The sequence below is a fragment of the Rhea americana genome, unplaced genomic scaffold, assembly GCF_003343005.1.
Source record: "Rhea americana isolate MKP2758 unplaced genomic scaffold, rheAme1 scaffold_20, whole genome shotgun sequence".
In the NCBI taxonomy this organism is placed as follows: Eukaryota; Metazoa; Chordata; class Aves; order Rheiformes; family Rheidae; genus Rhea; species Rhea americana.
Window position 1 is genome coordinate 778,351 of NW_028186150.1, and position 12,409 is coordinate 790,759.

A 12,409-nucleotide genomic window follows, 5' to 3' on the forward strand; every position below is an offset into this window, starting at 1 on the left:
AAATAATTAAGTACCTTTCTGCTGCAAAAAAGAAGTGGAGAGAGAATTGGCTCAAAGCTAAAACAAGATTCCAGTACTAGTGCATATATTAAACTTCCTTTTATTTGGTTGTCACCTCAATAGGAATGATTAGTGGGTTGTAAAGAAAGAAAATGTATTGCATTACATCTATTAAAGCATGTTTTATATGTAACAGTAATTAAAATATAATTGAAATCATGAGTTCTTCTAATTATTGGCTTTACATAATGCATATTTAAAGAGTGAACATCTATAAATGTGTCCTTTTTACACATCCAGAAATGGTTTGCTGGCAGCATTTTAATTAAAGATGGATTAGTTAAAACGCAGTTTAATCATTCTGTCATCAAAGGATTTAGACCTCATTAATTAGCTGTTGATAAATAGGCTTAAACTACAAAAAATTTAATTTAAAATATGCAAGTTGAGAACTAGAATTATTATAGTTAGAAATGGAGCCATGAGTCTTAGAAAATTTCATGCCATYTTTTTCTATAATATTAGATTAAGTATCAAGTTTAAACCATGGAGAACTTGGCTCTGTATTGTTAATAGTGTATGTGACTCCAAGTGGACTTTAGAATTAGAGAAGAAATAAAAATGAGACCTTTTTTTTTAATGGTAATGACTGTATGCTTTTGCTTTGCACTGTGTGGCAGTGGGGAGCTGTGTTATTATTTATGTATTTGGTGAGGATTGAAAACTCCTTTAAAAACCCCTCTGCTGTAGAGAACGGATGAGACGAAATCCTGGGCTCGGGGTTTTCAGGCTTCCCTGTTGCTGTACAGGCACAGTGCGGCGAGAGCCGGGGCTGCTGTCAGCTGCCTCAGTGCCCTGCTTGGGGAGATTCAGGCTTGTGGGCAACAACATGAGTCAACGTGCAGAAGCTGTTGCTAGTGCAGTGCAGAAAAAGGACACCTTTTCCTGTCTTAAACTGTGTGCCGTACTCCTGTGTTCCCCTTGATGTCGAAGTTGAACCACCCAGCTTAAGCTTAGTTGAAGATCACCATTTTACTTGCTGTTGCAATAGACTCCAGAAGTGTATACATGGTCTATTTTCATTACCAGTTGTAGGTAAAGTTATTCAATTTATTTTAACTCCATTACTTGCAAGAGTCTGATCCTAGCTGCAGTCTGAGTGACAACAGTCTCATGTCCTAGTTCTACTTTTTCCATCTGCTACTTAATGATAGTAGTTCTTTCACTCAGAAGAGCTCTGATGTAATCCTTTGGATAAACCTTATTTTTATTTCTTCTGTAACAGTCCCATTACAGATTTAGCGGCAGACATGCTTTTCTGTTGACAGACAGTACAAAGTTACTGCAGCTTGAACTTTACGTATGGAAAAGCAGAAAGTCAGGTAGACTTGGACTTGCATGTTTGTTAGAATAACATTAAAATTTTTGCAGTTTCATACTATGAATACTTCAGTCAGCTTACTTGCTAGCAAACAGTAACTGCGAAAATTTTAATAGTTGTCATAACGTTTGACTTTGTAAATCAACCAGTTTTTAGGTAGATGAATCAAGCAACTCTGACAAATCACAGATGAATTTTCCAAGTAGAGTTAAGATTTTCAGAAAAACAATAATTTGACAACCATACTTGAAGACTTCCTTAAAATGCTCTTTGAATGCTAATTTAAAGATTGACTTGTTATAAAGGTGTAATTAAACAGCACTCTACCAGCTGTCCCATCTCTAGGGTATGTGTTCAGTTGTCTTGCCACACTTCTGAACAAGCAACAGTAGCAAATGAGGTTGTAGATCTACATAATCATTGTTTACATTCGAGCGTTCATAATGAAATCCGTTAGCTGCATTTCTGTGAAAATGTATCATCTGATGAATTTTCAGAATAGGGTAGAGAAATGTAGCACCAGAGGAGAATTAGATGAAAGGCAAATCAACTGGATGTGAGTTCGGGAAGCTCTTAGAAGTTCTATCTGTTAAAAGGCCTGCCCTTTCCTCATACTGGGGAAAAAAAATCAATTCAAGCCCGAACAAAGCTGTTAGTCTCTCTGAATTCACTCACCCATGTGATTTAACCAAAAAGATGAAATATCAGCCAGTATCATATAACCTCTTCAATTATTTTTTATATAAGACAGGTAATTTATAATTCCCAATTATGCAATTAAAATGCTAATTACCTCTAACCTAAATTCTCAGCTCTTGAGCTGAGATTATCACTTACTTTCAATCATTGCAAATCATATATGACATTTGTGACAGTGCTGAGTTAGAATTATTTATGGACTTTGTTCAATGTGTCTTCGGTTTCAAGGTAGCACTATAGTGGTTGGTGAAATGGCTTGGTGGGCTTTGTTTTATGAAGGGATGGCACCCGTGTGATCGGTCTGCATAGTTTAAAGGTTTGGGTTTTTGGGATAATCTTACTCTCTATTCTTGCCCTGAGCTCTGGCTAGTCATTTCTTTTAGTAAGTTGCACATTTAGAAATAACCAATGTGGATTTTTGATTACAAAGCTGAGACAATTCACCTCTGTGCTGCTTATATGCAGCTTTTCCTTATTTCATAGTATATGTTCTGTGTTATAGTTACATTAATATGCTACCAGCTCCATGTCATACCTGCTTACTAAAGTTCTGCTGCTTCTTTTCCTGCTGAACTTGAGTATTTTTCCCTTCTAAGCACCTATTATTGCCTACAACTTGCTGCAAACAAATAAAAATAGCTTAGTTTAAGAAGAAGCACTAAAAATGTTGAAAATGAGAACAGAAATCTAGATGCTATTCAGAAAGATAAAGATTTTTCAACAAATAAGAAATACTGCCTCTATTTGCGTATGATAGAAATTAGGGCCATTGTGAAGAGAGCGGCTTGAATGTAGAGCTGCTTTCAGTATTCCTGTAAATCCCATTAGCGAGTAATAAGCTTCAACATCTCTGCTCCGTGAACATGCACAACCACCCAGCCAATGATTTGAATCTCTTAAGATTTTCCATTAGAAATAGCACAATCAATCTGATTTAAGAAAGCTGTGCATGGAATTGTTTCTGTTTCCTTTTTTTTGATTGAGCAGTAAGTTCTAGCCAAAGCAATTTCCAGTCACAGAGACCACTTAAATAATATTGTTGCTTTTGTAAAATCRTTAACTATGTTGTCTCTGAGCTGTCAAAGAAGCTTTTGCTCATCAGCACGCAGTGCTAATACTACTTGTTCTTGCAAATGCTTGTCATACACCACTTGTTCACGAATGGTAAACTGGATTATTTCTCCTGCTCTTTCCCATTCCCTTTATTTATTCTTTCTCAGTGAAATACTGAGTTCTTTGTGTTAAAAGAACCTTGGACACGTTTGCAATGCTGCATAAAATCAGCACTCTGTTGTAAACTACATGCAATTAGCGTTAGATGAGCTAAACCTCAAAGCAGCTAGTTTGCCCACAGAAAACAAATAAGATTACCAAAATAAACTGTTTAACAAAGAAAACAGCTGTTTATTTAAGAACCTCAACGTGGTTACTGTGGGATTAAACAAAGTATTGCTTGGCTTGATAATGTACTCACTGGCATGAGTTGTTAGCCACTCTAACTGGCACTGCCTCTTCTTTACTGTGTCTGCAATTCTTCCAGCCTAGCTTGGTGCTCAGTATTTATTTCAGATACTGTGGATTTGCAATTACATGTTATTTGGGCTTTACAGCTTTCTGATATGAATGTACTTAGATGTCTAAATGATCAAGATAGTGGCTGCCAGTCCTGATATAAAAAGAGAAATCAGTTTTTGAAAATTTGGCCTTTTGTGAATTATATTTTTGAAAGCTTTGTTTTAGCCTGTCTCGTGTCTATTCGGGATATTGACACCACACAAAAGCATACGGGCACATTCTAGCTGGAATTCAAAACTAATGCAGTCCACAGATAACTTAATAGATATTCACCTACTTCTTTCAACTGTACTCATTAAAAATAAAAAAAAAAGAAAGAAAGAAAAGAAAAAAAAGAAAAAAAAATCTTGAGTTCTGTATAGAACTCCCTTAAGCTGCTGTGGTTTCCACTTCGTAATTCAAAACCACCTGCTTGCATTTCAAGCCAAGTCCCAAGGGCTGCCTTCAGAGAATAGTATTTCTGAAATGTGTAAAGGTTTCTTTTTATTTGGAGGCAATTTTCTCAAAGGTACACTGAGAAATTATTGTGGATCTGAAACATCCTCAAACTAGGGAGTGATCACTTGTGAAACAATTTTTAATAAATATATATTTTCAATGTGAAAGCCTTAATGAGATATTGACCCGTGAGTGTCCTTGACTCTTCTGTGTATTGTATGCTTCACCGGGAGAATTACATTTATGACAGCCAATCTCACTGATACAGGATTGAGAAATACTGGTTCCTGAACTGCTATTCCCAGCAGGTGTTCTTGAAGTGACTCCAGTATCTGGAAATAACAAACGGTGTTATTCAATGCTTCTGATCCTCCTTCACAGGAAACTTTGAATGATTAGTTGTTGATCCGTCCCAAAGTCAGGTGTACCTGAACTCCACAAAGCTTGGCTGCAGTTACTGTCTAAGGTTGTGAGACCAGGTGGAGGGACTGAAACATATTTTGTTCTAGAATACTATTAAGCATTCATCTTTTTTACTGATCAGAATGGAGGTATTTGTTTTCTGCGATTAAATGGGAATTCCAGAGGAGCATGTGCATCCCTGCAGTTCCCAGAGAGTGTATGGTGAACGGAGGAATCGGGTGGGTTCCAGAGGGACCGGTAAGGATCCCTCCCCGTAGGGACAGGTTTCGTGTTCGATTCTTTGGTAAGGACCCCTCTTCCCATAGGGACAGAGTTTCGTGTTCAATTTTCAGCATCATGCTACGGCCTTTGGACACCCAGCCGAATCCTTGGCATTTTCCTTTCCATGTTAGGGAATTATTTCTGTTTTTTTTATCTGTGCCTTTGATGAGGTTTCTGGCCAAGTGCATGAAAAAAAGAGGCAAGAGCAAAGGAAGTTGTTTGRTCTCGATATTGCTAGACTGCTCGCAGGCGGCCTTTTGCCGCCCCTGAAGAGGGAGCAGACACCCAGTCTTTTGCATTCATAGCAGAAGCTAGAGTCTGGGGATTTTATGGTGAAGTGAAATACTTTGTGAATGAAGTGTTGTATATATTCTTCTCCCAGGGAATCTGGGAGGGTAATTGCAGGTGCCACAGAGAACATTGTGACATCCACTCAGTGAATTCAAACAGTAGCAAAAATTAGTGAGAATGTGGGTGCAGTACCTGTTTGCTTTCTGTATCAAGACTTTAATACAGCCTAAAGAATCTCTGTAAAACCAGACCAGTATCGTAGGCAGTGCTGGCTCTTTAGCTAGATAGGCTTTTTCCTTCCTTTTGGAAAAACTGAGATGTTAATTGCAGCAAAAGAAAGTCTTTTTGGCAGTTACAAGAACTGGGCGTAAGTTTTTGATAGAGTCCTTCGTCAGGTATCTTGGCCACTTTCTGTTCCCTCTCTATTTGTCTTTTTTCCAGACTTACTATGTTTTCTCTAACGATTCATTGCCTGTTTGTAAGACTTAGGCCAAAATACTTTATTGGATTTTTATTTGGAAGTTAAAGCTTTTTGATCTAGAAGTATCTTGGGTTTGGAAGTGAATAGCTGAGAAATACAAAACATGAGATTTTATTCTGAGTATTTGTAGTAAGTCAACAAGAGCAAATGAAAGGAATTCAAATAGAGGTTGCCTGTTTACTTCTCTTGGGAAATAAAAATCAAACTCTGCTGAGTGCGCATGAATGTCATACCCTGGTGGAGGACAGGGATCTGAAAATAAGCAAACGGTGTGAGGGGAAGTTATTGCAGACTGCTGCCACCTCTCTATTCCAACATCTCTCTGAAGGGAGGAACCTGTCCGAATGGAGCCGCCTTCCGTGGCTGCGGGTCCGTTCGGGTCGGGGCTCTGCCTGGAGCCGCCAGGATGCCTCCGATGGCACCAGAAACGGGGCTCAAGGCGATCGTAGGACACAGGCAGTAGGAGCATCATGGTGAGAGGGTTTCTCATAGTCTACTGACAGAAAGACACTCCATAGCAGGTTCTACTTCAAAAAGACAGATTGAAGTTGCAGCTTTTCTACCATTTTGAGGCTTTGTTTGGATGTATGTAGTACTCCTTTAAGATCTCAAAAATAGCGATTATATACTTTTATGTTTTTTCTAATGACAAAGAACTTGTCATTTTTGAAAGGTGAGTGTTGTCTTTTTAAGTCAGCATTGTTGATAAAGTAGTCAGGACTAGGCAGTTGTGGGACTAAGGTTACCTGATGCATCAGAGTTTTTGTGAGGGTGGATTTACCTGAGCATTAGTAAGGGCAAATGTTTGCTCTTTTATAACTTAAAAGAAGAAATGGTGTGTTTTTAAAAGATTATCGTTGAACTCTACATATGATCAGTCAATTGTAACACATCTAAAGAAGTTGATGTTTTTAGAGAAAAAACAAAAACAATGTTACTTTTATATTAAAAAATTTTTTCTAAATAATAAAAATAACATGCTAACTCAAACAAGCTATATACATTAAAAAGCTAACATTTGACACGGTTGATCTGTATACACCACTGAGATAGTATGTGAATGATAAGTAATACATACACCCTCCAGGGAAATACGGCATAATACATGACAGAAAGCTTTGAAATGCATGTAAGAGGAAAGCAAGAGGTCCTTAACTCTTGTATCTGTGTGGGCTGCATTGAAAATTCACAGCAAATCATCTAGTACCAACATAAAACTACCTAAACATAAATATCATCCAGTCAAAAAGACCAGGCAAGGTTCAAGATGCAGTATTTGCAGTGTAGGASGTGCTCCAGACTAAATGATACTCTGTCCAACTATTTCACACTTCTCACGCTTGTATCACACAGATAAAGCATTTTGTAGTGCATAGACAGAGAAATCCTGGTACAGTAAAAATTTAATGGTAGGATTTGCATTGACTTCAGTGGAATCAGGATCCTAACTGTAAAGTACAAGTGAGTTCTAAAATTCCACATGTGCATTTTTCAGCTTTGAAAAGCTACCATTTACCATCAGAGTGCTATGTGGTATTTCACTTAAGTCTTACACATGCGGTATAAGAAYGTTAGCTGTCTCTGATAGCAGTGTTGAATTAATTGCCAAATGCATGAACACATTTCTAACCAGCCATAGCTGAAAAAGTAAATTAAATGATATGAGTAGTTTTACCACTTCCAGTGGAAAACATGTTACTTGGTAAAGTTACGCTATCTCCACTTTAATCACATTAAAAACCACTTCTTACTTGCTCTTAAAAGAAAGTCCATAAATGTCTGATGAAACAATCAAGTGTCCCCTTTCAGAAAACAGGAATGAAATTCAGCCAACAGCTGGATTATATGAAGCATGTCTTAATTTATTTACCACTTTTTATTGCTAATCTGGGAATACAGAGAAAGGTGACTACTATTACTCTGCTGCACAGTTTCATATAAATTTCAACCATGAATATGTGATCGGTTGTCATATGGTAAAATAAACCTTGCTGTCTCTGCATCACTGATGATGGAAGGATGTTTACAACCTTCGTTATTTCATTTTTAAAGCTCCTTAGAAGGTTACTGAAAGGTGCTGTGGAGAGGAGATACAAATCGTTTAGTGTAAAGGGTCTATAAAATACAATGAAAGTTACTTCCTAGAGCATGACTATCCATGTTTAACAATATAATACAGTATTGTGCAAAATGCTTGTGCACAGAGTATTGTGGCATATAGCTTGCATGCAGGCAGGCATGTTAGGGAGGAGCAGGTCAGTAACTGTTTCCATCTGGAAAGTACCTTAGGTGAAAAAGCATCTGCATGAGAGCAAAAGGCAGTTTATAAAAGTTTCACTTGCTGAATTTAGTGAGATTTATTATATGCATGCTCCATTTCAGAGTTTCTCCTTAGCATCCGTGTCACTTGACCTACTCCTCACAGTCAGAGGTTTCTAGGGCAATACATAATTAGCATTTCCATCTTGTAAAATAACAGTATTTTGAGCATAAGAAAAATCTTGCAAGATGTGTCTCCTTACAAAGTCGGTCTGTAAATGTAGGCTTTTCTTTTTTCTTATCTGATTAATTTGTATGTTTTGTTTTATTTCTCTTGAAAATACTGTCATTCYGTATAATTTTAAATTTACAAGCATGTAATGTCTTTAATATTCTTCAAACAATTTGAACTGTGTTCCGTGGTTTGCTGCTGCAGGACAAAATCACAACAGCTCTATTCTTTGAATAGCACCATTGTCACTCTGTGTTAATGAAATGATTTTAGTATTACAACAGAGGAGTTTTTCCAATCCTTTCAGTATTAAAGGGAATTGGATTATAATTAGAGGATATTTCAAAAAGAACAAAAGGGTCCATGATATGTGCTTAGCTCTTAAAGCACCTAATCCTGTATTAATTGTGCTTTGGGCACAGCTGCCCTCATGCGAAGGGGACTTTAACAGTAAAGATAAAAAYGTTCCGTGACTTTCAAGGCCAAACAGCTCCTCCAGCAGGATGGCATCACGACAGTAACGATGGAGAGCACGTGGCTGCTCTCCCTCCTCTTCCCCATCTCTCGGGTGCAGCAGCAAGCACCGGGGTCTTGTAACTCCCTCCACGTGTTGTTGAGGATCCAGCTAATATTATCACGCTGTCTTGCTGTTGGCATTTGATCTTTACTGATTATCTGTGTTTGGGCAAGGGAAGATCGTATAGGTATTTAAGTATTTCAGTGTGAAATTGGGAAGTCTCGTGTCTTCTGTGTGCACATGGTGGTGCGTGCAGAAAACATGAGCCTGTGCTATCCAGCAGGGACCGTAATGCTAGCAGAGAGCGCCTGCCTTGACACGGTGCAGAGACAAGCCGCGCGGTCGCTGTGGTTCAGGTTTCTCAYGCAGCCGCGGATGTCTGGTTTAGCCTGCAGTAAAGGCAATCATAGATGGTTTAAAAAGAGAGAGCTTCTGAAATTTGTCGAGGAAAAGGTTTGCCCAGTTGGAGAGTTCTTCCCTCAGCCCAGCTCACGCTGGCAGCCCTTCAGCCACCCTTCSTTTCGGGACTGGCCGAGCCCAGGCATTTCGGGCGATGCGGCACTGACCGCCTTTGCACCCAGCGTGGAGCTTTCACTGGCAGCAGGTTGGTTGGACTTGGCTTTCGCTGGATCTCCAGGCCATGAGTGGAAGGCAGCAGAGCTGAAAATATGGATCATATATGTGGTTGTGTCCCTGGAATGCCAGCAGGAAGTGTTTTTCTCAACTTCACTTAAGATAGTTTAGCCACTGTTTCAGCATTTGTTTAACTGTAATCATCGTGTTCRTTCTGTGGGCAGATTAACAATCTTTTGTTGAAAATATTTTGCACCGTTGAAGAAAGCAGTTTGCAGTTACTGAGCTACACTCCAGCACCTCTTCTTAGGTGCAGAGTTCCCTGATGGGCTTCCCAGAGACCACACGATGACCCACAAAGCAGTTGAGCTGTGGCTCTAGGTGAATTTGACTGCTAAACTGAGCACAGAAGGGCAGAGAACTGCATCAGGGAGCCAGAARTTTGCACCAACACAGCTGTACTGAAGCAAGAGATGCTTTCTTTCCCTCCTGTCTTGTGCTAGTTTTAAATATATTATTAATTACCAATTTCTTTCTTTGCAGCCTTTTTCAGCACTACTGCTATGCTCGAGGCGGGATGCGCCATACTTCCTACACTTGCATCTGTGGCAGGTAAGCTGAGAGTTTATACCGAACTGTTGCAGATTTTATTGCTTTCCCACTGGATATACATAAAAGTGGTTTTTTAAGGCACATAACGCGTTTGTAAGTGCCAGCAAAGTGAGTTTCAAGCAACTTCCTCTGGAAGAGCGGCAGGAAGGTGGCTAGTGCTGTGTCTTAATGAGAGCTGGGTTACAGACTCTGCTGCACCCAGGAGATGCCACGATGACTGCTGCCATTGCCAAGATCGTGTTTATGCTCACATCTGTGCTGCAATTGGCTTTTTTATTAAACAGTGTTATGAAGAAGGGCTTTAGAGCTATTCTCTGTTGCTCACAAAACACGCTCTTTGAAATACGCCGTATTTCATACCACGCTCAATTCTTTGCCTCTAAGGTTAGGATGTGATTAAACTAATCTTTTTTGAATTCTGGAAATTTTTTTTGCTCCATCTCTCTTTGCTTGCTGAACAGCTGGTGTTGCAACTATTATATTTTGGAAATTATTRCAAAAATTCTCCATGTAGTTGTAGAAATGCACATTTTTAATTTGCAGAACTGCAAGAGAATAATGTCAGATACATGTTGAAGGACAGTCATGTACTTTATGCAGAGGTTAGTCTTATTCTTTCAGTGGAATAAATCTAACTGGTGGTATATGACATGTAAATGTGTGTGTGTATATATGCTCAATTTGTAGATCTACTAAACTAAATCTAATCATAATCATTTGCTTTACATTGAAGTCAAATAGACTTGGTTTAAAAATATTTTTTAAGATAATGATAATAAAGTTATATTGCTTTGAGGATAATAAGGACAATTAGCATCCCTGCTTCTTCTGCTGTTTATTTAATTGGTTATTTGTAAATGCAATTTCCCAATCTATATGTAAAATTTGAGTAGGATCATGAGCAGTTTTATGGCTGATTGTGCATCTAAATTGTCTAAAAAGGTTTCCCATTTTAAGTATCATCATATAATTTGAGAATTAGCATCCCATTGAAATGAGGCTTAATCTCTATGGTATTGTTACAGGCTGAGGTGGTAAAATCGGCTGTTTCTATGTACAGTTTTTTGCAGAAATACAGGTTCCACATTTACTTACAATAAATTAGGACCTGTCCTGCAGGATCTGGTTTGGGTGCAGCAGCTAGAGACCGTCAATGTCTTCTCCAAACCTACAGAGACTTCTGCTGTACACATTGTAGCTGCTGTTTGTGACCCTACAGGATCAGACTGAACTCTCCATATAGCTGAAAGCCCCCAAACTGGCATTACGTGATACAGGAAACCCCAGAAAAGGGAARCCCCACCAGCAGCTCAGAACTGCGTCAGGACAGGAGTTCACTGGGCATCCTACCCTACCCTACCCCATCCCATCCCATCCCACCATGCTGGAGGGGCTTAGCAGCCTCTTCTGTGTGCTCGGCAGCCCCACTTTGTCTACTCTCTCTTCTGTRTGGGGCTTCACATTACTCTGAAGCTGTTGTGCTGGGACTGAGCATTGTATCCTGCCGCTACTGTTAAAAGTAGAGACAAAGCTAATTTAAGGAAAACATCTATAGGATGCAATACGAAGATCTTTGTCAGTAAATTGCTGTATTCTGATGGATGAAATGAACTGTTTTAAGTTGGGTCAATAAAATGACTGTAAGGAGATCTATCTGATGGGTTCAATTAACATCATAATGAAAAAATAATAAGCATTTTTATTACAATGAAAACCTTATGCTTTGTAAATATTATACTTAGCTGCATTTAAGATTAAAAATAGCTTTTGCAATTAGGTTTTGAATAGTTAAGTATTGCTCTATTCATACTGAGTGTTGTTGTTTTCCTGATATTTAAAACTATGGAATTTTGATAGGATCTTTTTTAGAATACAAGCTAGATAAAAACTTCCACAGGAGAGAATCATGCTTTTAAAATAAAAAAAGTTATTCAGATTCTTTTTAAAAATATAGTGATATTGACATACTTCAGTGATTAATTTGCTACATCTTGTTCAGATTATCAAAARTGAAGGATATTAATGCATTGGTGGATTTTTTCCTTCTCAAAATTCTCTTTTTTTCTTGAAGTTGTGACAATGTCTAAAACTGTTTGAATGCTGACATATTATTTGTGGTTTATGAAGCAAATCATAAATCTAGAAATCAAGAGTAATCAATACTATATTTCTATACAGGAATAAATCACTTGGCACGCATGTTGACTGCATGCATTCGTTGCTGTCCCTGTTAAAATCTTCAGGAGATTCTAAATGAATATTCAGTGTGACCAAATATGACTTAATGTATTCACTTGCGTTTATTCATTCTCAATAATAACACACAGGTATTAGTGTTTGGGTGGTCACATAATTTGATTAGTCCTGTAGTGAGCAATGCTAGCAAATGCTGTATCAACTTACAAGTGATTTGAACTGCAAACAGGCATCACAAATACAACTAAATGTGAATAACATTATTTAATAAATGTACTTGGATATAATTAGCACTAATCTGCAAGGTGCTGACATCAGAGTAGTGTTCAAATGTTAATGAATTATTCATTCCAGTGTCTTAGTGTACCAAGTAGCTCTTTTTACAAAGAGGCAAACAAAGGTTAAGTCGCTTGGCGATGCTTCTTCGTGACCCTGCTGTCTTTGGCTCTCATTCTTGCAGACTAAACTGTG

The 12,409-nt window shown here is 38.2% G+C and overlaps 1 protein-coding gene across 1 annotated transcript in view; it reads left to right on the forward strand.

The window, feature by feature from the left end:
* The window catches only part of PEPD (peptidase D), a 141,220-nt gene that overhangs the window by 71,354 nt on the left and 57,457 nt on the right, over nt 1–12,409 (forward strand). Inside the window, exon 10 of the mRNA XM_085303752.1 lies at nt 9,674–9,742. Coding sequence (XP_085159878.1) covers nt 9,674–9,742 — 69 coding nt within the window. The remainder of the gene's footprint in view (nt 1–9,673; nt 9,743–12,409) is intronic.